General features: G+C 39.2%; 1 protein-coding gene across 2 annotated transcripts in view; it reads right to left on the bottom strand.

Annotated features, from left to right (window-relative positions):
* The window catches only part of UQCC1 (ubiquinol-cytochrome c reductase complex assembly factor 1), a 45954-nt gene that overhangs the window by 16516 nt on the left and 1514 nt on the right, over window positions 1-27924 (bottom strand). The window contains exons 2-7 of one of the 2 annotated variants that reach the window (XM_080405686.1): window positions 26605-26709; window positions 24945-25049; window positions 20582-20689; window positions 17619-17691; window positions 12907-12964; window positions 6448-6556 (exon numbers count right to left, since the gene is read on the bottom strand). In XM_080405686.1, the coding sequence (XP_080261812.1) occupies window positions 6448-6556; window positions 12907-12964; window positions 17619-17691; window positions 20582-20689; window positions 24945-25049; window positions 26605-26709 (558 nt within the window). The remainder of the gene's footprint in view (window positions 1-6447; window positions 6557-12906; window positions 12965-17618; window positions 17692-20581; window positions 20690-24944; window positions 25050-26604; window positions 26710-27924) is intronic. The other variant, XM_080405687.1, reaches the window with a different exon arrangement.

Here is a 27924-nt window from a genome sequence, read left to right as displayed (position 1 = left end):
AACCAGATCCAACACATCTGGGAAATTTAAATTGATTTTTTTATGCCAGACTCTACAGAAAAACAGGGCAGGCCAGTTGAAAAGAACCCAAGCATATATCATAACTTGATTTCAACACCAGGTATCTTTGGCATGCCCCAAACGTGCCTATATTTCAGACACCCACGTGCGTTCATTCCACAGACACTGGTTCTAGAACAACTACATTAAAAACAACACGAGAAAGAGATCCCTATTTCAAAACTCCATGACCTGGTAAAGCTAAATTTGCATCACACTGCATACTGTTTGTTCCAGATCTCACCACAGTCAAGATATTTTCCAGGTAACACTCTATACACATGCGTTTTCTGCATATTTAAGATTTCCAGAATCAAATTTACTCTGGAACAATACCTGATACTATTATTCATTTAGGAAGTGACAAAATACTGAAAACTTGCTGTGAACTCTTGAGCTCTTTGAGAAAGGATCAAGGGTTGACAAACTATTTCTTTTGTGATATTCTTACAACTCTAAGTTCAGTTAAAACATATACAATGCCCGATATCCTATTATCCAATGGTATCCAACGCCTATCCTATTAAAAAAAGCACAAAAACCACACACACCAATTTTGTATCTCAGTATGTTTTTGTTTTTTTAAACAAAAGCAAGTTGTTTGTTTTTTTACAAAAGGTAACACCAGAAACTGGTAAGATTTCATGTCTCATGTTTTCTAAACAGTCATTAAAAACTGGTAACATTTCTGTCCTTAAAATGTCCTAGGAAAGTTACGCATTTCAAAATATCCCTAGACCATCTGAAACTAGGTATTTTCCTCTCTAGTTTTATAGGTTTTCAAAAACCTTTCTCAACCATACTAAACACTATCCTCCATCTCATATTCCAATCCATTTCCTCAATCAAAATCGCTACCTTCTCTACATTTCACTTGAGTACGCTTCCTCCATTCAACTTCCCACTCCACTGCACTGCCAGAATGCTGCACACTATTTCCTTCTGCCCCAGCTCACATCCTGTTCTCCCATGGTAATGCAGCTTCTGTTCTGTGCATCCCAAACTGAGTCCACCACTTCCCACCAGATCTGAGAGACGGGCCTGAAAAGGACCCCCTGCGTATTCGAGTACAGTAGCTCCCACTGCAAGTGAATCAACTGCAATAGTTCACACAAAGATCAAGCTCCATTTTAAAAAATTCTATCAATTTTACACCCTATCCTCTCATCTAAAGCAATTCTAGAATCTTACTTGTCTCACTGTGACCATGATTTCTGAGTCTTTGGTTAGAAACATCAGACTTTTTGTTCTTCACAATACAAATAACAAACTCAAATTATATCAAGTTTAGGAGGTTTTGTAGTTACTGTAAGGTAAAATGGCATTTTTAATCATCTGAAGTCTTCTCGCTGTGAAAATAGTATCAAGACAGAAAATGGCATTCAAGTTCACAGAGCTTAATTCTGCTCTCAGTTACAGTGATGTGAACCACGTTATTGATTCTGATGGCATTACTTCAGATGTACACCAACGTAACTGAGAGCAAATTATGGGTCACTGTATATAAACAGCTCTAGCTAAAAGTGTAACAAAGACTGTATTGTGCTATGCACAGCAGAGCCAATAAATGAATTCAAAAGACACCTAGATGTGTTCCTGGAAAAAAAGGGGGCAGGGGTCTAAGTGGTCTGGTGGGAAAACAGGAAAGTGAGATTAAGATAAATTAAAACACATTTGGCACACCGGGCTTGACAGACCCTCCTTATCTTAAGCCCTATTCTTATCTCTTTTGCAGCTTTCAGAACATGTATGGTTATGAAACGTTGTTTTGCACTGAAAAAACCCTACTTACTCATTTCAGAAGCAGAACGCCACCACACCGCACAAGACTAACTGCTAAAATGAGCCTACAACAATTTACAGGTATCTGAATGAAGCCTGATTGATCTTTGTAAGAAAACATGTGATTTGCACCCAGAAGTATTAGTATGGAGTTCTTGGCGCAAAGCAGGTAAGGGCTGTACATTTTTTTTGATGGCAGTTTGTTGTTTGTTTGGGTTTTGTTCAAGGTGTGTTGGTTTGGTTTTTTTTTTTTGGGGTGGGGGTGGGTGGTGTTTGTGTGGGGTTTTTTGTAACCTCATATCTATTGTCTGTTTATCAGCTGAAATCCCATTCCATGGAACTCCAGCATCTACAAGTCCTTCTGATCAATTCTGCAGCTTCATCTAAGAGTATTAAAATACACTGAAAACTTGTATCAACTGCTTTTATATACACACAGTTACTAAAACAGAACATTCAGATCAGTAAGGTTAATATTCAGGTTACTAAAGAACTCTGTTAGGAAAACAAATAGCAGCAATTTCTAGTACTGAGTGAATTCCCCTTACAAACTGATTAGGCAGCTGCCAGTTTGCATAGTATAAATCTACTCACTGCAAGCCACAAGGTGGAGATCTCTGGCAAAGTAGGATCGAAAGGAAGTCTTTTACCCAGCCTAATGTTACTATTAACACTTTGAGCCATTGCATCAAGCCAATTTTTCTGTTTGTTTTTAAAGTTTGATAGAAATGTCACTAGTGGAAAAATTAAGTAAAGAGCACTGGTTAGCCACAGAACTGGACACACCTGGCTGCAAACCCACCAAAAGAAACTGACTTCATTAGTACTAGGGACAGCAGAGTAAAATTTATATCTGAAATATGCCTGCACCAGTAGAATTTGCTGAGGCCACAAGCTCTCTGTGTGTTTTTACAGCTGTGTCAAGTTTTGGTTTCTGACTCTTGCCGACATTCAGGGAGTGCTGAAGGAGCTCAGGCTAACAGATCCCAAAACTTTGTAGCTGAGATTTAGATCTCAGCAGTTTTAACAACCAGGTTTTGAAAGAATACAAACTCCATTTGGAGCTGGGAGCTGATGTAAATTAGTAGTTAAAATGCCTCACATTCTCTCAGCTTCAATGAACTTGCATATTCAAAGGCAGATGGCATATTTTAATAAACCATCAATATCAGTTCAGGAATATAGTATCCATATTCTGCATCAAGTGTTGGAATTGTTGCTAGATATGGAAATGAGTAGAAGAACTACAGCTCTGTCTGTCAACAAGTTAAACTAATTGCATCCAACTAGCAATTTCATACACGTGCTCTGTCACTTATACCATAATACAGGAATGTACCGATCGGAGTTAAATATTGACCTTTGATACCCTGCATGAGAGAAAAAGCAGGGGGAAAAAATTCCTAGCCTCCTAGGAGCTATGCAGATGATAACTTTAGTGCCCTAAAAGTATTCAGGAAAGTTTCTGTTCACTTAACTTACTTCTGAGAAAGGCTCAGCTTCTGAAATTTGAAAGCATTGGACGGAAATAGCTGTTACACATACTCCTCGATCAGCTCATAAGCCCTTTGTCATTACCTCAGCCTCCTTTTTAAAGAACTATTAGGGATAAACACATCAAGACAGTAAGTAGAACCTAACACTTATGGTAACTGCCCTTTACTTATCACTTAAAACTCTTAAGACTCCTTGTAATTGCTAAAGGTGAGATGTGAGAAAAAGAGTTCCATCACATCTATGTGAAGTAAGTGAAGAGCATGGAATAAACAGAAACTGCCCATGCAGGAGCATGCGTGAAGTGGTACATTAAGCTAGCATCACTAGCACCAAGGAAGGAAAATAAAGCAATGATAAGGAACAAGGGAATAGCTAATCTCTTCAGACACCAATGCAGAAATTGTTTTCATCTAACATACAATAAATACTAGCAGAAGACGCTAAATAAAGTTCATACACCTTGACAAAATAATGACTGAAACACTAGGAATAATTAAAAGATGAAAGAAAAAAAAAATCACTAAAATATTATGAAAACCTTATGCTTTCACAAACACTATGGGGAAGAGAGCAGTCCTAATCTCCAAGTTTACAATCTAGGAGAGCTCACTATGCTTTCTTACACACCCTTGGTGCCTAGTCTAGTTAGCAGTTACCTCAAAAGTTCACGTTCTCTCAGAAGGAGTCTCATTAAAATCAGTGGGCCTCTGTGCAGCTAAACTATGTTAAATATACACACAGATGTAACTGTTTTCGAGATCAAGCTTTTAAATGTGTACATACTTCATTTAAGCATCAGCTATTGCCACATAAAAGCTACGTTAACACTAGGTTACAGTCAAAAGTATATTATAGGAATCATATTATTGCAAGCTAAGCATACTCATTATTACGTTGCATGATCATTATTACAAACAAAGATTATGAAATTTAAATTCAAACTGAAAAGATGCCTAACCTGCTAAGGCAGAGAATGAATGGCATTCAAACAACTTAAGACCTCCTTACAGTTACATCATACAGCAACCATACCATTATAATATGCATGTATTAACACCTGAGACTCCAGACTGGACAAAAGCATAAGGACACTGGTGACGTTTTTTTTACACTCTGGGGAATTTTGGGGAGCCCGGGAATAATTTAGTTTGCAGAAATGGAAACCCCATGTTTCCCTTTACAAAGAACCGACTATAAACACTGGGGTTTTTTATCCTCTTAAAGTTCACTGAAAAAAAGATCTCAGTACAGGTCTAACTTACACCATGCTATGCTTTTGAGTTCTGCATAATTGTAAGGGTAGCAAACAGCTAGCTTTGCTTCCCTTTGCTGTTTGCTGCTGCTTCCAATCCTGCAAGGACAGCTACAAGATGGCATTTGAGGTTAGTTCATATAAGGCAAAATTAGGGTCAAAAGGAACAGAGAAATAATTTTGTTCCAAAGCAGCACTCTCTCTGTGCAGAGACTGAATCAAGAGATATCTGAAGAGATTCTGGGGGGCTTTGGGAGGTAATGGTGTTTATTTGGGGGTTTTTTGTTTGTTTTGTTTTTGTTAGGGTTTTTTTTGTGTGTATGGTTTTTTGTGGGGTTTTGTTTGGGGTTTTTGTTCTTGTTGGGTTTTGGTTTTTTTTGCTTTTCAAGAAGAGCAGCCTTAAATTTACACCCAGAATAAAGGTCTGAGCTGTCTCCTGTGCCTGCAGAAAGTAGAATCAACCACTGATGTAAGGCACTGGATAAGGACAAAAATGCAGAAGCTACTTCATTCAATCTTCTTCTCTGATACTATCATCTAATTTGTCTAGGCTCACTCACACTTGACTGCCTTATGGCATCTGACCAGGAGAATGGAGATTCCCATACTGGAATTTATATAAGCACATTAACGTAGCAAGAAATTATAAGATGCCCAAATTTACTTTTAACCCAAAATTATGAAAAATTTCTTCACTGAAAGGGTTATCAAGCACTGGAACAGGCTGTCCAGGGAAGTGGTTGAGTCACCATCCCTGGAGGTATTGAAAAGACATCTAGATGTGGTGCTTAGGGACATGGTTTAGCTGTGGACTTGGCAGTGTTAGGTTTATGGCTGGACTTTATGATCTTAAAGGTCTTCTCCAACCTAAATGATTCTAAGATTAAGATTCATTATTCTGTGATTCTAAAATTAAGAGGGTGACTTGTCTTTAAAAGCAAGCTGTAACACAGTAAAGCTATGAAATTCCCAGCAGCTAGGGAAAAAACCCACCATTGCTGATGGAATAACTGAAGTTACACCAGAATCAACACTTTCTAAAGCCACATACAAAACAAAAATATCAGAGAGAAGCCTCTTGAATTACTAATGTGATCACATACTAAATGCTAACCCACTGATTAATTCCCCTTGTTTGTTCACCAGTAAGAATACCCTAGCAGCCTCTCCAAATACTGCTGACAACTAAGACTTGACAATATGCTACTATTGCTATACAAAAAATGTCACTTCTCTAACAGTCTAATTTATTTTAATCACAGGCGAACCTCTGTTTAATCACTGAACAATTCTTTTCTTTTTTTTACAACACAGGCAAACTTCCCCAGCCCTATTCTCCCAATAGAAGTTCCTTGAACACAGGCATCCTCAAGTGTATCAAGTCTCCTGTCACCACTGTGATACTGGGGTTATGAAAACTACCTCCTACTTCCACTGCTTCTGCACTGCCTTCTCTGAAGACTATCACCAACAGAAGGCTGGAGAAATGCACTTAAAGACTTAAAAGCCAGAAATTACCACCTGCTTATTCCTACCCACAAATTCCCATTCTGTTACAGCAGCATCCACTTCTGCAATCACATGGCAAACCATATGGCAAAATAATTACTTTCAGACAAATCAGTATCTTCATCCAGGCTATGGTGCAATTTCAGAAATGAGGTGAGTGGCTCAATACAACAGACAGTACAACTGCAGGAACGAATGGTCAGGAGTAAGAGGTATATGTACCAGCTTAAGCTAATAAAGAAATAAACAAGCAGCTACAGGTTGATTCTTAGTCATTCTAAGATATGCAAAGTTATAAAATCACTGAAAGATACAAATCATCATTATCAACACCAAAGATGACTTACCCCCATCACCTTACCACGCTGTTCAACATCCTCCCACATACAGTGAACTATATAGCGACACATGTATTTGCCTGTGCGACCCTCCTGCTTCAATCGTACCAGACACATCCTGCAAAAAAATAAACATCAAATTCATAGCTTCTAGTTTTTCTTCATATGTAAAGAGTAAATTAAATATATTTCAGCTCATTTAAGATTCTCCTCACAGTATGTATTCTTGTGATCAGAAAAAAAAACCACAAAGACTTTAACTTATTTTTTAAATAAACTATCACAAACTTTTCTATTCTGTACTCAAAAGCAGTATCTATCATATTTTGGCCAGTCCAGCTATAGAAGAGTGACAGCTATTCTGGCTGACAGTACTGTAATCTAGTTAAACAGTACTGCAACCTAGATTCCTGAGCCTTAAGAACATATCACCCTTTGGAGCAGGAACAAATCTCTTGTCTAATCCTAGGCTACAAGCTAGCTGTAACTCAGCATGGCATACTGAAGTGCTGTAAAAGTCCGAGGTAGCCAAGCTGTGAAAGCTTAGGCAAGTTACAGACTTCACCCAAATTCGCATTAGCAATGTCCTAAATTATTTCAGCTATGTGGGTCTTTGGATACACGTCCAACCACTCAGAAAATCCCCTACACACAGTACTTGCTAGAAGAACTCACAAGTTTGTAAGTTCACTGTGGGATCTTAATGAGAGTACCAGGTTGAGGGTTTTTTTAAAGCACTGAAGCCACTTGAACGTCATTGCTGCTGTTCTGTCTAAAAAATAAATCATCAGAACAAAAATTTTATTTTGCCTCTTTTACAAGATCTGTAAACAGCATGAACTGAAATACAGGCTAATTCTTCACTAAGCTGAGTCCCATCACCAGTCCCACCTTCTCTACCTCACTAATCAGCTCTGCTGCTGTGTTACGAGTCAGAAGCGCCTGTCCATGACTGACTGAGTTACTGTAGACGAGGTGATGCTCAAACACGTTACTGCTTTTCATAGAGACGTGCTACAGATGGGAAACTGCTCACAGGAAATTATTCTTCCAGCTTATGTAAAAACAACAGAGCAGAGCTGCCGGAGGCCACTTTGAAGGAGCTGCATATGAACAACAGTGAATGTGCCACAAGGGTTAAAAATTAGAATTTATTTTTTTTTTGTCCATTCGTTTCTTCAGTGGACATAAGATTTGTGCCTCCCTATAAGCATTCAAAGTATTTGGTGATGTGTAAATGCCAGCTCAACAGGGACAATCATAAACCCTTGAAGCCTGACTGTGAGCTGACCTCAGGAGATGCCAATCTTTATGATGGATTCTATCTTCTCTACTGATTAGTAAAGGAAAGGTATTTTTCAGAAGCAAAACTAATTGGTAGCAATGAGTCACAGAGACAAAACAAACTGAAGGTAACAAACTGCATTACTTCTATATTCTTTTTTCTGATTAGAACCATAGATTTGAGTCCCATACAAGGGCCATCCAACTGAGACACCAAAACTGAAAGAAGAAATGCCCATGGACCAGAATCTGATTTCTAGATGGAGAGTTTCTGAAAATGACACCAGCCATACAAGACAGCTCAGGCTCCAACACAAGCCAGGTGGAACGAGGTCAGAAGACTCGAGAGACGGACTGAGGCATGACAAGTAGACCAATGATCAAAGGGTGGAGTGACAGAGAATCTGGGCAGAGGCAGGTAGAGAAGGAGAGGGGCAACAGTCAGCAAAGGGAACAGAGGGAAGATGGTGGCAATTTCTGTCTCAGGAAGCAGAGCTGTGTAAGGATTCCCAAACTTTATGCTGTGGCAGTGACAACTCATTATCTGTCCAACAGCACCACTGACCCAGCAAACAACACAATTAAGGCAGTATCAAGAAATGAATGCTTATTTTGGTCGCAGAAAGATGACAAAGCTTTCTGCTACAACAGTGGTTCAGAACCCAGAGAACAGCTGTCCAGATCCCAATCCTTCCACAAAACAAATGCACAAGGAGCTTAAAACTTTTGTGTCTTACTTTCACCAATTTAAAAACCTTGTGCATTTACATAATTCAGCTGCGTAAAAAAGTTAATTAGTAAGAGTTACTGTATCCCTATTTTGGGCTAAGAAAACCATTTTTATGCTTCTCTTGCTGAATATGCAAGCTCGGGGGGGGGGGGGGGGGGGGGGGGGGGGCGGGGAACCTCAAGAGTGGCTTGGCAAGAAAACCTACTCCTGAGCATAAATACTGGTTCCTATCCAGTTTGCCTTCAGTGGTGGTGAAGCAGGAGGAGAGCGCAGCACACAGACCAACAACTAACAATTGGTCACTGATGAGCAGGACTACAGTGGTGCTCAGAGTAAAAACTGCTACTCACGAAGCCTAAAAGGCGGCTCTGTGTTTGGATGCATAGTGCTGTCACAGAGCTGTTCTGCAGCACCACGAGTGAGATCATGGAATTTTGCAGTTTATTTGAAAATTTGGTAGTTTGTTACTACACCTGCCGTCTGAGGTTTAAAAGACACAGGCTCTTTAAAGACTATAAACCTTCTCATTAGATCAACACAGTGTGAAACATTTTATCGTTTCACTACAGAATCTGTCCTGTAGTTTAGTCAAATACTGACTCATCTTCGTCAAACCATGAAAGCAAAATTATTCCACACTATCTTTAGAAAGCTGTCTACCTGACATTGGTTGGGTTGGATAATTTATGCTGTATTTAAGTTAAGAAAATTATATGAAAAGATGCCTGAAAAGGAACAGGAGCATCAACTCAACCCATCTTAGATGAGGGGTAGCAGTTTTCTGCAACAGCCTTAGCTACAAATGCTTCTGTCATTATTCCCATAGTGCCAAAAGACTGGCTTAAACACCAGAAGCAGTAGTCGACACTGCCCTGTCAACCGTTGTGAGGCAGCTCAGTGCCAAGCAATCAAGGTATGATGATGCGCTATACTTCTAAAGCACGACAAATGCAAAGCCCACACAGAGCTTCCCACTATCGCCTCCACCTGGCCACTCATTCCTGCTTCCCCAGTTGCTCCAGACCAACTACTGGGGCTACATTAAACTTGTCCAGAGAAATTACTCTGGCCTAACAACACAATATCAACAGTGATTTTGGAAGGGTATTCTGTTTAACCCATTCATGAATGGCCAGCAACTTGGGGGACAGGAGAAGGAAGCTCTGAAATCGACTCTGTGATCAGCTGTATGTTGTGACATATGCTGTGAAAAATGGTTATAAGCCGAATTCTGAACTCTTCCTAATTAGGTCTGCATGTTATCCTGTGCCCCAGCCTAGCAAGCTCACCAAGTACTGCATGCATTTACAGCCACATACAGGTCTTTGCTGGGGCACAAACTAACAGCACCAAGCCTGGCTGTGCAGTCTTCCTCTTCCCTGGTGCCTCTCTCTACCTAGGCCACGTAGCCTATTCCCTCATGTAAAGGCAGGATCAACTCAATGCCTAAGACATTCCATATAAACTTTCTCTTAAAACCTCTCTCAAGCAAGACTCCTCTGATGTAATTTAAACCCCTTTCTCCCTGTCCTCTCTGTCACAAAACACAGAAAGTTTATTCCCCTTCTTCTGAAGCAGCACATTTCAAAATGGTATGGTATCCTCAGTCTTCTCTATGCAAACCTCAGAAATCTTTTCCTCCAGGAACTGTTTTCTACATACTTGGTGGTTCTCGTTCTCCTCTGGACTCTCTCAACACTTTCTCAAGTGCAGACTTCCTTATGAAAAACAACACTCAGATGAATTCTCGCAACAGAGCTTTGAGCCTTTCAGAACAGGAATTGTAGCACCTCTCTATTTCAATCTTAAATACTTTAGAGATGTCACCATACTTGGTGTGGTGAAAATATGAAGGGAACTCTAGGTATGTAACACGATACATCCTGTACCAAGACATTTCTTAGTACAGTCACCAAAGTCTTCTCTTTGGCAGTTGCATAAAAGCTCTGCACACAGCCAATACTCCATTAGGACTGCCAATGCAAGGAAAAAGGCAAACCCAACAGTGGAGATGAACAGCTTCAGATTTTCTAAAAGGTCTGGACTTCTAAAAACATAAAAAGTCCTCCTGACATCAAAGCCGTGAAGTAACAGAAATGGCCTATAAAAACAGGACATTCAAGAAAGAATACCAACAGGTTGATTTTCTAATATATAATTTTAGCACTGCATTGGAAGGCACTGGAATGTGTCTAAAGGAACATTATCTTGAAATAAGTTAGCAAAAGCAGAGGCTAAACACAAGAGCCTGAATTTGCCCCCTTTCTGCCTGGAGGTAAGTAGGGAAACTCTATTCACAGACAAGAAGAAATAAGAGCCAGAGATTCAAAGAGAGGACCCACCAGAATGTGTAACGTATGCTCTGACAAGCACCTTAAGTCTATAAAAGGTGGGATGCAAAAAGCACAGAAACACAGTTAACTAGCATGTAATGGGCAACAACAGCAAGAAAGGAGGCAGCGTTTACTAAACTAGGAAAAATTCTCATCATCTCCAGCTCCAGAAGACAGTCTACATCAGCTGAAACTAAAACTCTCAAGAAAAGAGGAAAAAGTGCGTACACCAAAACATGATCTAGACTGCAACGCTTTGAAAGACTGTGACCAGAACCTACATGGTCAGGTCATTGGCCACCAAATCAGGAAGGTTTCTAGCCTCTGAGGCAAAAGGTCCAGCAGGGAAGACAGAAGTATTTGAGCCTTCAGACAGGGATAGGATGTTCTTGATCCTGCCAGAGCTAACGGAATCAATAATGCCCTGCTCCCATTTTATCAAGGTCAAACTGATTAAAGAAAGAGAATCACAGAGAGCACAGCAATAAACCTGACTGTTAAAGCAAAACCACGTCATGGCAGTATCCTGGTCACTGAGCTAATCACAAGCAAAGCTTGCAGCATTTCCCAATGACCCAGGTAGCGAGTAGGCCCATTGCAAGCTTCTCTGCATCCTGGAATATCAAGCTGGATCTCTCACTCATGGTCCAGAATGACAGTGCTCCTTAGGTCAAGCTGCCAGGAACATGGAGGAGCAAGGCACATAAACCCTGGAAATATTAACCTTTAGTGTTAACCTCCACACTCGAATTTTCATTGCTGTCACATGAAATGGAGCGATTTGGTTCCTTCCTGATTATGTAGTACATCGCTGTCCACCTGTCCACCATATCCTAAGAGTACTTCAATTTCCCTCATTAAATATCTCCTTAACATCACTGGCTTAAAGTGTGGCAACTCTTGGCCTTCTCCAATGTAGCTCTAATCTTAGAATTTCTGTGTAACCCATACTCGTTCAATCTCCGTCATAGTCCTTTCTTTTGTTTTTATGCCTGTCATGAAAGAAGGTTATGTATCATGAATGTGATTTTGTGTATCACAGTGTACATTTTCCTGTCAATTCAAAATCAAGATGATGTGGAAAAAAGGCGTGTTCTTTGCAGATTCATGTCACCCTTCTTTGGTTTTCCCCACTTATGAACAGTTTGGTTTTGAATATTTATTGCAGTAGTTTTCCAAATATCTATATGAATGATTAGCTTATCAATTGATTTTTAAAACCTTTTTTCCACAGGGAATGGTAAGAAAGAAACTGCAAATTTCGAAGTTCTTCCTTAATTGATTCCACTGATTTCATTAACTGATTATAATTTCAGTGCTTCTACTAATATATTAATTCTCTAGTGAAATGAGCTGCCCCATCTTTCAATATATTGAGGAGACAGGAAATTAAAAGGAGGCAAGAGGAAAAAAAGGAGGCAAGGAAATAAGGGGCCTATGCTTAAAGTGCAGCTATTTCAGTACAAACTTCCTTTCAGCCTTTGGATAGCTGAATATAAGTCTATGGACTTCAGTTTCCTGAAAGATCTGGCACTTCACAAAAATTACTGTACTCCCTTGTGCATCCCTCTGACCTTTACAAGTATGTAAAGCTAGATGAAAACCTGATTTTTTTTGGCTACTATTTTCACAAATGAAAAAAAAGGAAAAAACCATAATGTTTAAGGGTTTTAATATTTTTACATGTAGCCAAGCTGGCATTCACTAACCTGCACGTATGGTTCAGAGGTGCAAGAATAAATGCCAATGCTATAATTTGTTAAATGCTTCTGATGAGCAGCAACTTCAATCACCACAAATTCTCCCATTTTAAATTACTTTTACATAAATTTAAGTTTTTCCTAAAACACTCAAGAAAGATTTTTCCACACAGGCTGAGCAAGGCTTCTAGAAAACTCATGGCAAAGATCATTCCACTACTGAGGAATTCAGAGATGTAAAAGATGTTATTACCTTCTCTATGAGACTTTCTGTTCTTTAGTAGAAAACTCTAAAGTTAATAATCAGTAAACTGAATATAACTACTATTACCAATAACCATGAAATCTACTTTTTCTCACAATAAGATACATATCAGTACTTCCTGAAAATAGTTACACTACTATTTTACTTTTCACTTACCAGACATGAAGCTGGGCTACTAGAAACCATGAATTCAAAGTATCAGGCATTTTGCACCCTTGATGCAGGGGGAAAAACACAAAACCAAAATTAAATATTAATATGAATTTCATCACATGTTGCGCCTAACAGAAATGCACAAAACCAAAATCTAAGTACATTTTAGTAATTTAATTTCTGGCCCTAAACAGTACACACACATCAGAAGCAAACATCATTTACTGTCACACTTGTGCTTGAACTCTAGAACACGCAGCCACAGGTTGCTACAGATTCCAAAAGAGTTCATGTGTTTAGAAGTCACTTAGATAACATTTACCAGGGGGATGGGTGGCGGTGGTGGGGTGCTGGGGATTCCAAAATGGAGAATTAGACCAATGTGGCTTCTAGCTCAGGAAACCCCATAGCAGTAGAGAGTAACAGGGAATTATCAATGGACGCTTTGCTCTGTTCTTACACTCTTCCTCTAACATCTGCTGTTGCTTCCTGCCAGGGACAGAATATTGTGCTAGCTGGGTCTTCGCTCCAACTCTCCTGATTTACTACATGCCTGTACAACCCACCGCACTCTAAGTCTGTCTTGCCTCTAGCCATTCTTCATTAGGATTAAAACCACAAACCAACCATAGAAACAATTTCTTTCTCCAGATTTAGCTCTAGTCCAATAGCCACTGGGTTTCCCAGAGATGCTTTGTCAATATGCATGTCCACATTACAGATCTGCATGGGCCATTAGGATGTGAGGCCGGAGATCTGGGCTGTGTGGCATGAAAACCATATTCTTCTTCCTCATGCTTGAAAAGCATGGACCTCTGGGTTATGGGCACATTAAGTCCTTTGGTTCCTGTCAATCACAAACCTTCGTCCTAAAAAGTCGCCTCCACATCTGTTTCCCAGAGAAGTTTTTAAGAGGAGTATCTAATGAGAAGGATCTGACAGTCACCTTGGCCCATCCAGCACTTGCTCTTGTCCTCTGGACTGTTCAAAAGTAGCTTTAAGAAGGCCAGAGAGTATTCAGAAATGGGCTCTCCAGTCATACATACCCCAAGGAAGTCAACCTTATCTTTTCTGAGTTGAATATATTCCTTCATGACTCCTATACTTCTTGGATCTCAAGTATTACCAAGGAATTCACCTGGATCATGAAGCAATAAATTTCAAAACCTCTACCTTTTTATATGCCAACTATGGTCAGGCAACCACTAGAAGAACTAAGCAAATCATCACGATTCTTCCCTCCTCACAGAGGTGACTCCATCAGTGCCTAGGAGGTGCCAAGCTTCAGCATCAGTGCCCACACATCACCTATGCCACCTATAAGAAATTATAAAGGCACTAACAGTCTGTGTTTGGAGATTAAACAGAAGTTTCCCTCACCCTTTTCCCCTTTTGGCGCTCTCATTCCTATTAGAAATAGTTCATGTGCCTAGAAATGACTACTTTGACCTAAAGGCAGGCCAAGGCATCTCTAACTAGGGCAAGAGTAGACAATGCTTGCATTAATCAAACCATTTCATTAAATGAAGGTTCCATAGGCAAGATTATGAATAAAAAACTTACTTCAACAGTCAAGGTTTCTGAGGTAGAAGTTACCATGCATCAGTCTCCCGCCACAGAAATCACTCTTCAGTGGAAAGCAAAGCTAACACCTCTACTACTGGAAATACGGAAAGGTTTTAAAAGACCTCTTCAGTACCCATGAGGGAAGAATTTTTTCTGTAACTTTCCAAGTGTTGCACTTCTATTTTTATAATTCATTTTTCAACTTCTATATTAGGAATGTCTACATCATAAATTTAAAGGAGGGATGGCTCCTTTGAAGTAACAAGCTTGCCCTCAGATATCAGCTTTTTAAAAAGAATTCAATGCTAAAATTTGGGGTTGTGGAACACCTTATTCTGGGAAACTAAAAGAAAGAGCCATACTATAATTAAACAGAAAACTATCTCCTTCAGAATACAGTTAGATACAGAAAAAAGTCTGATGGTGAAGCTACCTATGAAATTACCGTGATTATCATCAGCTGGGGAATAAATCTATTCTGCCCACAGAATACATCCTGTTCACATGTCTGTGTACGGTAAGAGACATGAATGCTCAGGATTATGAGGACATACCTCTTCCTCCAGTCATATTCTGCACTTAAAATTCATCAGGTAAGGGATGCAAAACATCTGACCCAGACCTGAGCTGGGCCACATGCAACCTCATTTCTACTCTCGGGATTCCCAAGCAGTGCAATTCATCATGTGGGTGTGTAGTACCAACTTCAGCATAGTCTCAGGCACACCTGTGCTTGCTGCATCACTGAGGGAATGACTTACGAGTTAGTTGCTTCCCGCTCTTACTAGTCCTCCAGGCTGCTTTTTGGGGAGTGAGTGGCAGTCCTGGCTTAAGCGACACCCATCTTCATTTGAAAAATGAGCAATTCAGAACAGAAAAATAGCTCCTGACTGAGTTCGATGAAGACATGGTGAACTGAACTGAAAGTTGGGTATCTTGCTTCATGCCAGGCTCCCCTCTCTTAATTGTGTATTCTTCACCACCTACTTTATGCCACAGCTGCAGTCCATCAGACCCTTCCACATGCCACTTAGTTCATTAACACAGCAGAACAGTAAGTCAGTAAAAAATTGGTCAATTTTCTTTCAGTGACCTAAAACAGTTCACCAGAGGACATAACTGTCCAGTCCAGAACACAGGCAGAGGAAGATGGAGAAATGAGCCTTTTCCCTTTGGCCACTGCTTCAACTCAGCTGCCCAAGGAACCACAGCCTAAAGCTTCTTCATTGGCAGTATCCATTTAAAAGGTTCCTGCCTACCCCGCAGATTTTGTGTTTCAAGTAAACTACTTTTTAAACATCCTGTTAAGTTTTAGCACTAATCTCCCAAACAGCTGCAGCTGTAAGTAGATAGAAGTAATAGAAACGTATCTCTGTTTTCATACGAAAGCAACAGCTTCTCTAGAACCACAAAACCACAGACCCCAACATCACATGCGTTCCTATTACACCAACAGGTGCATCACACACCGTCAATCTCAGCAGAACAAACTGTCTTGTTCCTTACGCAACAACGGTCTCAAGTCAATGCAAACACAGGTGTCCCTGCATGTCAATTCAGAGGTGGACTGGCTACAAAGACAGTAGGACAAAAGGAGCAACAAAGACATTCTGAAGAAAATGATGAAACTGGAAGGAAAGGCTGTCTGCTGTTTGTGATATGTTTGAAGTGCGAAAGAGCTCTGGGATTTTCTCTTTAAAAAAGTAAAACAATATCAAGAATACAATTGAAGTCATACTCAGTACTGAGCCTGAAAATCTATGCCAGCATCTTTTTTGCAGGCATGTTTTGAAATTCCTTTAAATTTTAATCTAGGGCAACATTAATATATCTTTGCACAATTAACGTGCTAAGCAGAGATAGTGAAACACCAGCTAAAAATATCAAAGCCTCTATTTGAGAGGCAAATATGACAAACAGAAGAGAACTTACCTGGGAAAGCCTGAGAGGGCATACAGCTGGGGAGACATGTGTGCACAGTAAGAGAGGATCTAATTTTTCGATTGCTAATGATGAATCGTATTGCTCAGAGTTCTCTCACTCCCACAACCACTGAAACCACATCACAGTTTTGGAAAACCTTCTGAAAACCGCTGGAAAACACTCCAGCAGCAACACCATGTACCAAACCACCCTCAATAAGCTCTGCACTAGATGAACACACGAAGATGTCCCTTCAGTTGATCTCTCAAGCCTCAACCTGTGCTAATGCATTGTAAAGCCATGAGCAAGCATTTGGCAGCTCAGGAATTCAGGTGACAGGCCACGTTCAGACAATGGGTTTACTACCAGCTAAAACACATCGACATAGGAAATAATTCACATAACAAAATATTACTGAAGTTCATGTCAAACTCAAAAACACATCTTCCCCATTCACCAGCCAGATTTGATACTAATAAAAGCAGTAACAGATTTTTTTAGCTAATAGCTAAAAAACTGTGTGCAACATGAAAAAAGCATCCCAATTCAAGCCAGTATTATTCCTATATATTTTAAGGAGGGACTTGTGTCTCTGTTCTAGTCATATTCTCTACCCAGTCGAGATGTGTCCTGGTTTAATGCTGTCTACTATATGGTCAGTAAAATGCAGAAAGTCTCCCAAGTTCTAGCCAAATCTGCCCCAGCATGAGGAACAGAAACAGGGAGGAAGGACCCTGTGATCTAACTGACCCTGTATCATAAAAAAAAATTGTGCATCAGTGGACAGAGATGGTTCTCATACCTGTATCCCCGTTATACTGGACCTTCCCACAACTGGTCATGGGACAGGGTAGGACACAGAGACCATCTGACAACAGTAAAAAGGGAAGAGAGCGCTGGATTCTTAGTTTATCCCACGCCTGGTAATAAAAACAGCAATATCCTTCAAAGTCCAGAATATTCTGGGTTTTAACTATGCCACCCTTGCTCTCCATTGCAGCAGTCAAAATTTAACATTCCCAGGCTCCAGTCTGCCCTTGAACCCTTACCACTTCAGAGCATAAGGGAACGCTGCAATGCAGTCAGGTTCTAGCTGACCACACATTATTAGGGTCTAACTAGTCTTTTTGCGGTCGTATTTATTGGTATAAATATATCAAATGAATTTTTATCATAAGGTCTGTCAACAGGGCAGTAGTCCGAATACAATCAAGTCCATTACTTACTGTTAAAAAATTCCTCATAGTCAGTTTTCTCCACACAGCATGTGTACATGCGCAAAGCTGCTACCTTAATTTTCTGAAGAAAAAGAAAAGACAATAGTTAAAAACATTCATCATCAGAGCTAGTGAACACTACTGTTTTTGTTAAGTACATACATTATCATTTTCTGAAAAGACTTCTTTTCATAATCACAATCACTCAAGATTTTCAGGAGCACACTAAACTTTTGTATCTCACAGGAATGACACAAGTATTATCAATCTTGCCTTGAGGCAAAAAAAGTATGATTAAATGCCTTCTTGAATACCCTTGCAAATCTAGTTTCATATAATATTGTCAGCACAGAAAAAGAAATTAAATTGCTTTCCTTACAGAGACTCCAAAGATCCCAATTCATAATTCCTGGTTTCCTCCACTAATTTTAATTGATGTACACCATTCAAAGTGTTTGTATAATCTAAATTTTAAATACTAAAGAAGTGGCATACCAGACATGTCATAAAATACTGATTTTTCCAGTAAAAATGAAAATTGACCAACTAAGCCTCACAACTAAGAAAGAAATCCCAAATGATGAATGACAGGAAGTATACCCAGGTGTTTTGGCACTTCTAATTTTGTTCTTGGACTGCCATTGCACCAGAAAAACATGCGCTGAAGCTTCAAAGTGTATATTAACTGACAGCAAAGATCTTAAAGAGAAGACCTGTTAGCCATTCACGTTTACTAATATCAAGGGGAGAAAAATAAAAAAAATTCAAAACTCCAGAGCTCACTCCCCTACCTAAGACAGAAAGCAAGCAGCACTGGGCTTGGCTTGGTTTGCATTTGGTTGTTTTTTTTTTAAATTATTTTTATTTTTAGTGACATATACTAGGGATCATCTCAGTACTCACTGTACTACAGAAACGAGCACTACGCCTGTCAAATGGCACTTTAAATTACCAAAGTAATTATTTGTGTCTCCGGCAGCCCAAAGAAGAATGAGGAAGTTGCAACTGATCTCCTGCTGTGGAAACACAGGAGCCATTATTTTTCTTATTCAATAATCTCAGGCTTCTGTCAAAAATAAAGTATAACTCTAAGCTTCTTGCACTAAAATAATTTATGCTGCTTACTGGAGTACTGAAGGTTTCCTTTTTAAAGGAAATGCTGCCTGGCCTGGGAGCAGAGATCTCCCCAGTGAAAGCCACTGCCCCAGACTAGGCATTAATAGCCATTAAAAACATATTGTAAAGAACATTTCTCTGCAATCCAGCCCTTAAATAAGGCAGGTAACACAGGAGAAACTGGTGAAATTTAATCATGGAAGTTTTAGGGTGTAGCAGAGGTGTGGGAGAAGAGAGAAGAAAATGGAAAAAAGCAGAAAAATATTAAGAAACTTCCCTGAGATCTCACAGAGAGCACTGGCAAGGCCAAAAATGAACTCAGGTCTCTTGGGCCCTAACCACAAAATAACTCTCTCCAAACCCAAGTTTCCTAGCCAAAAGCAGGCAGTAGCCATTAAAGAGAACTCTGAATCAATGCTTTTAGCTAATAAGAATCTTTATTATAACAGTATGTACACACGCATTACCATCTCATAAGGTTTAGCATCACCTGATTAAAAGCAACTGATTTTAACCAAAATACCCAACTCCCTTAAGTATCAATTATCTTTTCTTTGTATTTTCTTTCCGAGGAGCCAGATGCAACCAGCAACAGTTTCGGATTAGTCTCAGAGGAGGTCCACTCTGCCTTGCAGATATTTGAAGCACCTTACAGATTTTAATTCCTACACAGTTGGGTTCAGCCCCTCCTTTTAGCTGCCTTTTCCTCTCACTCCTTTATACTGTGTCCTAGTTCACAACAAAGACATTATGAATTTCATCTCTTTTTCCTTTTGCATAAGGAACTGAAAGTCACTCTTACAGAACTGCTCTCATTTAGTCAACGTTAACAACTCCCTTATGAAAGGACTATTTGAAACATATGAAAGAGGATGACCTATTTGTGACTCTGCCCTAGTCAGCTACTACTGCACAGTGACTCAAACAGCAATCATCTCACTACTGTTTGTTTGGGAGACCCTCCTGTCACAGAAATACACAACACTGTTGTTCAGGTTCAGAGAAGAGCAATAAAAGTGAAAACATGAAAGAGCCTCAATAATAGAAATGAGTTAGACTAAGTCTCTTCAGCCCAGATAAAGACTAAGATACTGTGGAGTATACGAGTCTATAATATCATCAGTGGAAGGGAGAATATGAACATACACTCCAAGGAAAGAATAATCACCTTTTTTCTTTAAAAAAAAAAAAAAAAAAAGTACAAAATTAAAAGGCACCAACTGAAAATAACTGTACTTCCCCCAGCTGATACTCAAGCTATGGAACTCCCTGATACTGAATGCTATGGATGCTATAAACTTACAAGAGTTAAAAGTACAAACAGACAAAATCATAGAAGAAAAAACCATCAGTAGATACTACAGAAAAATGCCTAGTTTCATGCAGAAACTCCTGAAAAAGGCAACCGTTGTAGGCTGGAGGAGCATGAGACAAGTATCACAATATGCTTTTTCTGTAACTAAATTCTATCTAGATAACTGCAATTGTTCATTATTAGAGAAGATGATGGTCTATTAGGGTGTTTGACTTGGACAGTAAAGCTGTTACTGTGTTCTTTGGTGCACAAATGAAGTTAAAAATGAGATATCTGAAGAAATTCAAGAAGGCTCAAGACTCTACAAACCAAATACAATATTCCTTATGTCAGTGATGCCAATTCATAGATCATGGGAGGTTCAAGCTATGGATTACTATGCTTCACATCACAAAAGAGAAATTTACATGGGTAGTAATTAGAACCGTTCCACTAAGTACTGTTTTTATCATAAGAAAAAAAAAAGGGGGAGGGGGGTGTTTGCTTTTTAGCACTCTGAAAGTATCAAACAACCAAAAGAATTATTAAATTAATGCTTTACCCATCTGCTATACTTTAGTGGTCCTGTGAAACCCATTGCTTCTATTATCCTTGTGAAAGTACCCACTTTCTCTTCAGATGGCTGCAAGGAATCCTTTGAAGAAAGATGCTGTAAAATTGAAATATGACATATTTCAGTCTTAGCAATTAAATCTGACAAATCATTTTAGTTAGAAAAGCTGCAAGTTAAATACAGAATCTTAAGGGGTTTGTTTACTTTTTGTTCAACAAAAATATATATTTAGGTCTCTGCAAAATATTATTACACTGTTTTTCCTATGTGACATTATTCTGTTTATGAATGCAAACACTGCATAACTGTTTTGATAAAAGCATCCCATTAGAAGCTCAGGCTCAAATAGTTTGTACAGAAACCTGCTTTCCAAAATATGCCTCCCATTCTACATTCCCATATTCCTTCTAGATGTGTGTCTTTATTTGGCCTTAAATATTTGCAGATAAAATGAGCAAACAAATCACAGCAAACACAGTAAATAAAGCTAACTTTTTACATTCGCTCTCTTACTCTCCCAGGTGAATCATATTCTAGAGTAATTATATATTATATAAACCTATTAGCTCCATCTTAAAACTAATGAAGCTACATGAACCCATCATTCTTCCTGAAAAGCTCCTCCGTAATGTTATTCTCCTTACAGTTAAACGGTACTTGCAGGAAAATCTACATCGTCTCCAGTGATTTGCAGTGTCTGCAAACATGAAGAAAAATGCTCTCTTCCAGATTAATTACACATTTTAAACACCATTGGATGGATAAGAAATCTTCATGGCATTCTGCCTCTAAGCATCCTGGCAGTAGCAACCAGCCATCAATAATTACCATTTGTACTCCAGCAAATAATTCCTAATGAATTAAGTATGCAGTATAAACATTTCTTTACCAACAAATTACATTACTTTTAACCCATCTAACCAAAATTAATGCAGGCGAGTCTCCTACATATAACTGAGGAATAATGAGAAAGTTCCCTGACCAAAGAAATGTTAAATTGCTTTAAGTTGCTGGAACCAAACACTTCCTTCAAAGACATGAACATACCAAGAAAAGAATTTTCTTAGTAGGGAAGCAAATCAGCAACTTAAGGACCGCTATACATGGCCAGAACAAACACTTAGACCAGGACTCCATCTCCAACAAGTACCAGCAGCAGATACTTGGACGAGACACAAAAGCAAAGCAATACGGCACATACACCGCAGCTTCCTGGGGTGTACCCACCCAGTTTTTGACAGTCAATCCTGCACTAGAAAATGTATCCACACATTCATTTTTGGCAGCTACAAATGGATGCACCTTCGCAGAAACTATTTAAGCTCCGTAACAGACAGAGTTGTAGTATATGAGCTTCACAGTTTAGTTATGTAAAAAAAATTCCCTTGTGTCTGTTTTAAATCCAACCTTGCCATTTCATTGCATGCTCCCCATTTTCCCTGTAAGAAGCTACAACAACCCTCTCTATTCTCTTTTTCAGTATCTTTTATGTCTTTTATAGCCAATATCATACATGTGCCCATCAGTTCCCTCCCCTTAGTTTAGAAGGGTCTTAAAATAGCCTCTTCTCCTACTGAAGGCTTTTCACATCTCTGATCATTCTCGCTGTATTCTCTATAGCTTTGTTAGCACTAGTATAGTAATTTTTTAAATGGCATGAATGATAAATAAATACATATCAAAATACAGACACATATCTTCCACAAGTTGCTATACTTAACTAAAAACTAACTGTAAAGGCGACAAAAACTGTAGCTTTGAGATGTAATCAATACCTATATATATCTACACACAAGCTTTAGCATTTCAGAGAAAAAGCCCTGCATTTGTGTACTACTTATAGATGGCTATTAACTTCTTAAAACCCATCATGCCTAATATTCAGGAAAATAGGAAGAAACACGCTCAGCACCATTCTACTGTCAGTCGCGTAGCAAGACATCGTAACACTGTTCAGGACGTCCTTTAATACTCAGATCCTTGCTCTGAATGTTGGCTACAGTCTGCAAGGGCACTTTCCCACCCTCTGCCATGCATGATGGACCCAGAGAGTCTACCGACACAAATATTTAAGTAATTTTTCCGTACACAAATACTTAAACCAATTTTTAGTACTTTCTCTTCAAGATTATCCCATGCAATACTTTTCTCTACACTACAAATGGCACCTAACCTTACATCAGAAGGTAACTCCATAAGCCCCACTCCAGCCAGGCGATGGCAGGATATGCTCAATGCAGAACTTGTGTCCTAATAACCACTGCTGTACCAAACTCACTAAATTAACTTTCATCTTCTCCATAGGAATTAAAATCATACTAAACCCCTAGGATCTAGGGAGATCAATTTTACTACGTACCTCTTATCTACAAACACATTATGAACTCTCCCTCAGTATGGATTTTTCACTATGCATAGGAAGTTAAAAACCAACATTACCTCAATTCAACTGTTGTTAGTTCACCACCAAGAAAATGACTGGAAAACTGTTTTCTAAGAAATGCCATGATTCTTGCTTCATTCTTCTTCAAGTCTGCCTGGTCTAGCTCAGGAGATGGAGAGGGGATTTAAGCAGTGAGTGTTTGATTGAACCTATGGATAGAGGTATGCAGTACATCCTGCCAATGCTAGGACTGCAGCCAAATGCAATTAAACAGTCCTATAAGTGTATATAAAATCAGGTGTAGAAAACCTAGATAAAAAACATATAGAGGAAACATCAAAAATATGTTTTATAACTCACTCAAGCTCATCAATACACTGAAAGGGACATAAGCCTACCTCAGGCTGACTTTTCTGCTCAATACCTGAAATTCAGTGCTCAAAGTGAATAAGCCTCTTAATTTTGACACCAACTACAAAAATTAAACAATTGGAGCTCATCATTAATTCTAAACCACTTTCCCACCAGGAGTGCATAGTCAAGCTCAGTAAGTAGTTCTCTATTCAAAATAATGAGGCTGCAGTCCAAAAAAACTACCTCAAACCTTACCTACACTGTTGTAAACTGCTTCTTCTCTGGTCATAAATCCTGCCTGGCTTCTTACACCAACGCTATTTTAACCAGGAAGCTTCCCAATTCGTCTTTCAACCTTTGTACCCCTCTCCTAGCCCTTTCCAATACATCAAAAGCGAGTCTCTGACCTCTGCCTTGAAGATCTTCATGCCACTCCTGTTTTGTTAGATCTACCATCTCTCACCCACTGCTCTCCCAGATCTGCATTGCAAATGATGCCTGTGCAGGCAGAAGAGGGGCACTGCAGGCAGGCACAGGGACTAGGGGTATGCACCATGTTTGAGAATCTGGATTCTATTCTTAGCTCCAGCCATGGTAAATTGTACAAGCCATTTTGTACACCTCAATCTCTTTGTCTGCAAAATGTTTGGTCTACCTCACCAGCTGAAAAACACTGAGAAATTGACTAAACAAAGGAAAAACTCCAGTTAAGCACTAGATGCAAACAGCAGCCAGGTGTTCTTTCCTTCCACAGATTTCCTTGTTTTCCTTCATTTTGTCTATCCATGTCAAAACAACCACTTTAAAATGCTAGTTAGCATTTACATCTAATTCTACACCATCAAAATACACAATTAGGCAGACAGCAAACTGGGATTGTTGATTTTATGCAAGTTTCACCCATCAATCCACAACTTTCTTTTTCTTTCTGTCCTCTCATTTCTCATGCATGCAATTTTCCATTTTCCTCACAATGCATTAACAAGATCTGGATATTTATTAGTTGAGAGACACTGACTCCCTTGGATTAAGTGCTAATCTAATCTTATGAAGATGTTTCATACTCCAGAAAACATCTATTCCAAGACAAAAACAACAAATGTAAGAGATGCAGAGACCGCAAATTAAAAAAAAATGGTACCGATTAATAGTAAATAAATTAGTCATTATTAGTAGACTGCAGGACAACTGTCAAGTGTTTAGTAGATAGCAAGACTGCCATCACACATTATTCCCAAGCTACAGAATCAAGAAACAGCTTGTCACTTTTAATACATATGAGCAACTTCTGTGTTTCCTTCTTGAAAGATATGAAAGGAATATCTGCCTCCCACGACAATAACTACTCTCCTTAAGTTTCTTTCCTCACTGGAAAAATGCCTTCAGGCTTATAATTGGAACTTTCACCCCAGACAACCCAACTGGAACTACACCTTCCCATACTAGTATTTCATTTCCTGGACAGGAACAGAGAGCACTACTCAAATTATTGGACCCATTGTTCACGGTATCTGAAAGTTGAATCATCTACATGTTTTGAAAAGTGTTTTGTTACCTGTATCTGTAATCCCTAGAACAACGTGCCCTCTGACAATAAAAACAAACTCTTCTAACCTTATTTGTATTGTAAAATGATCTGTTTTGCTGTCTAATGACTCCATTGGCTTGAATCAATCCACCACAGGATTTAGACAGTCGGAGCTGGCCAGCCTTGTGTCTCTAGTAAAAACAATAAAAGAAAAGAAAAACATGAAGAGACCACTGACTAGTAAACACTTAACTTTACACCAATTACCCTTAATTTGCTTCCAAGTCAATTACAGTTCAGTCTAATACTGAAAAACTTTGTATCACAAAAAGCACAAATTTATTATCATAACTGCTGCAAACAATATGGTTGTCCGTGCTTAATGCTCTACACCACACATTTTCTAGTGTTCTGTAAATGTACTGATGGAATGGCTCAGGCTATCCACTTTGATTTTCTCAAACACTACTTGTAATTATGAGTTTTGTCTCTTAATAAAGAATAATTATTTTTCCAGGCCTTGCAGAGAAACAGAGTGTATGCTATTTTGATCTACAGCTTTACAGTCCATTCAATTGCCTGTGGCCAGGACCTGAGAAAAACAAATTACAGGGTAAAAGCTATCACTACAACCACTACAACTTCACAGCACATGATTTGTATTACAAAAGCTACTGCAGAATAAAGAAAACTACCAAGTAGGAGTGGGATCTCCATGCAAGAAGCTGCACGCTGAACAGAACACCTATCATAGCTTCCCAGCACACCCTGATTAGCACTAACTTGTTTATAAATAAATTCAGACAAGTAAAAACACTGATTTGCTCAGAGCAGTCAACCCCAGAAGTCTGCTGAATCTACTGGTGACTCAGAGCAAGCCCAACTCTATCGATCAACTTTGCAACTGCTCATTTCCCTCTCTACTCTCAATATCATAGGCTATTTGATATGTACTGGTGCTTTAATAATACAGTTTTGTCACAACATCACAGGCAATTTTCCCTGGTCCGGAATGTTTTATCTGAGAGAACACATCCAAGCCAAGGAACTTACAGGTAGGTTTCTAATTCTGTAAGTCATGGCTCTATGATAAAAGCTGTAATATGTAGGAGGACAAAGAAGCTTAACCTCCTCTCATTTCATTGTATGCAAGAAGAAAACGCCAAGAGATACACTCTAATTCTGTTCAGATAGCCTGCATCTATTCCCATTTTCCACCTCTCTGTTATTAATTGCTATTACATTATGTTCTAGTTAATTTACTATGGAGAAACAAACTGACACTAAGCATGCTATTGCAGAACTGGAAGGGAAACTGCAAAGCACTGCTTTCCACTGAAACAACACTACTTAATGTACTGTGCCAGGTAAACAAACTAGAAAGTCCAAGGCTAATGTACAGTGGAGGCATTCTATAAAATAAAGTGCTGGAAATCACATGCAATCACGACTAGCTTGCTTTGGAAAAACGACACCTACGTTTGGACTCCTACATTTAATCTATTCACAGCAGATCATTTGGATCCATTAAAAGACTGCATAGCTGGAATGAAGATAATTGTGTAATAAAGACAGAGCTCACCCTTTTAGCAGCAGAAAGCTTTTAAGTTGCCTTGATATTTCAGCAATACACAGACAGTGAAGACAACACTTTTGGAAGCCTCCTTCTTTAAAAACTGTAACTTTTTCTTACTAATTTAAAGTTATCACACGTTTTACACACTTTAACATACTCGGATAGCCTACCTGAAAAATACTGTAGAGCATTCGTCTACACTGGCCTTGGACTGAGGTTATTCGTAATAATCCACTGCATGCTGTTATCCATTGAGTTACTCCAGTCTGGCAGCTCTGGAACAGAAAGACTAGTAATTGAGAAAAGCACCCCAATACTCAGAAACAGTTTGCCCTCCTGCCTCCACAAATTTTATTCATTTCTACAACAATCCCCAGATTAAACTCCCACCTTGCGTTTGACAGAAGCATAAATTTTGATTTAAAAAAAATGTGCTGTCCAGTACAAGCATGCAACGTAAGTTTGACGGCAGAAACAGATCAGTCAAAGGAACTGGTGGCCTGTCTACATCAGGGGTCCTCAAACTTTTTAAACAGGGGGCCAGCGCACGGATGAAGTGGCAGGCAGTCATCTGCAGCTGCTTGGTTCCCCCCCCCCCCCCCAAACCCCAGCGCGGGGTGGGGTGGGGGTGTGTGTCTGTAAATACGGGGGACCAGATTGAGGACCCTGGGGGGCTGTATCCGCGTGGGCCGTAGTTTGAGGATCCCTGGTCTACATCATAAAACTACACCACAATTTTTGTATCTATACAATAAATTCAAATGCTTAAGAAGCATTCTTCGATTAGCTGAGTGGTCTCTAAAAAGCCCTCATCCAGGTCTCAGCTTTTATGCATCTTTGCCTTACTTACACAGCTAAGAATTGTACTATTTTGAAAGTGTATACTGTCCCAATAAATTTCAGTGAAGATAATTATTTTCTGTAATAAAAATGTCAGGTAACTTAGAAAAGAGAAGGGCCTTTCTTTGCACCTTTCATTTTCTGCAATATTCAGGTTAGTACAATTTTTGCCTCCTTCATCCATGTTCTACATTAATACTGGAAATAATGTATATATTATTAGAATGGATATGGGTTTTTTCTAATAAAAATAGCTTCATTTTCAATCGGCCACAAAGACGATTAACACATTGAAGCTTCCAACATATGAGGAGAGGTTTAGCTTTGAGAACAGAAGACTCCAAGGAAATCTTACCAATTTGTATAAATACCTGTTATAGTGGACAGTCAAACTCTCCTTAGTGGAAAAACAACTATGAGACTAGCAAATCTGCCCAAGGATTAGGAGCAGCAGACATAAAACCAGCCTGGGTTTCCGCTCACCCTTCCTTATACCTGCAGTCACCGCCGTCTCTCATAGGCAGTGTACAGCCTCCTCAGCCTGTCCCTCCTCAACTCCTCAGAGCTGCAATTCTAATCCATTAAGGGAATTGATCTGGGTTCTTAGAAACTGCTCAGGTGAGTCTCTGATTACAAAGTAAGGCACTTGA

This window comes from Falco punctatus (assembly GCF_963210335.1).
Source record: "Falco punctatus genome assembly, chromosome: 10".
Lineage (NCBI taxonomy): Eukaryota > Metazoa > Chordata > Aves > Falconiformes > Falconidae > Falco > Falco punctatus.
Note: the sequence above shows the minus strand (reverse complement) of the source record. Positions and strands in the feature narration are given on the sequence as shown.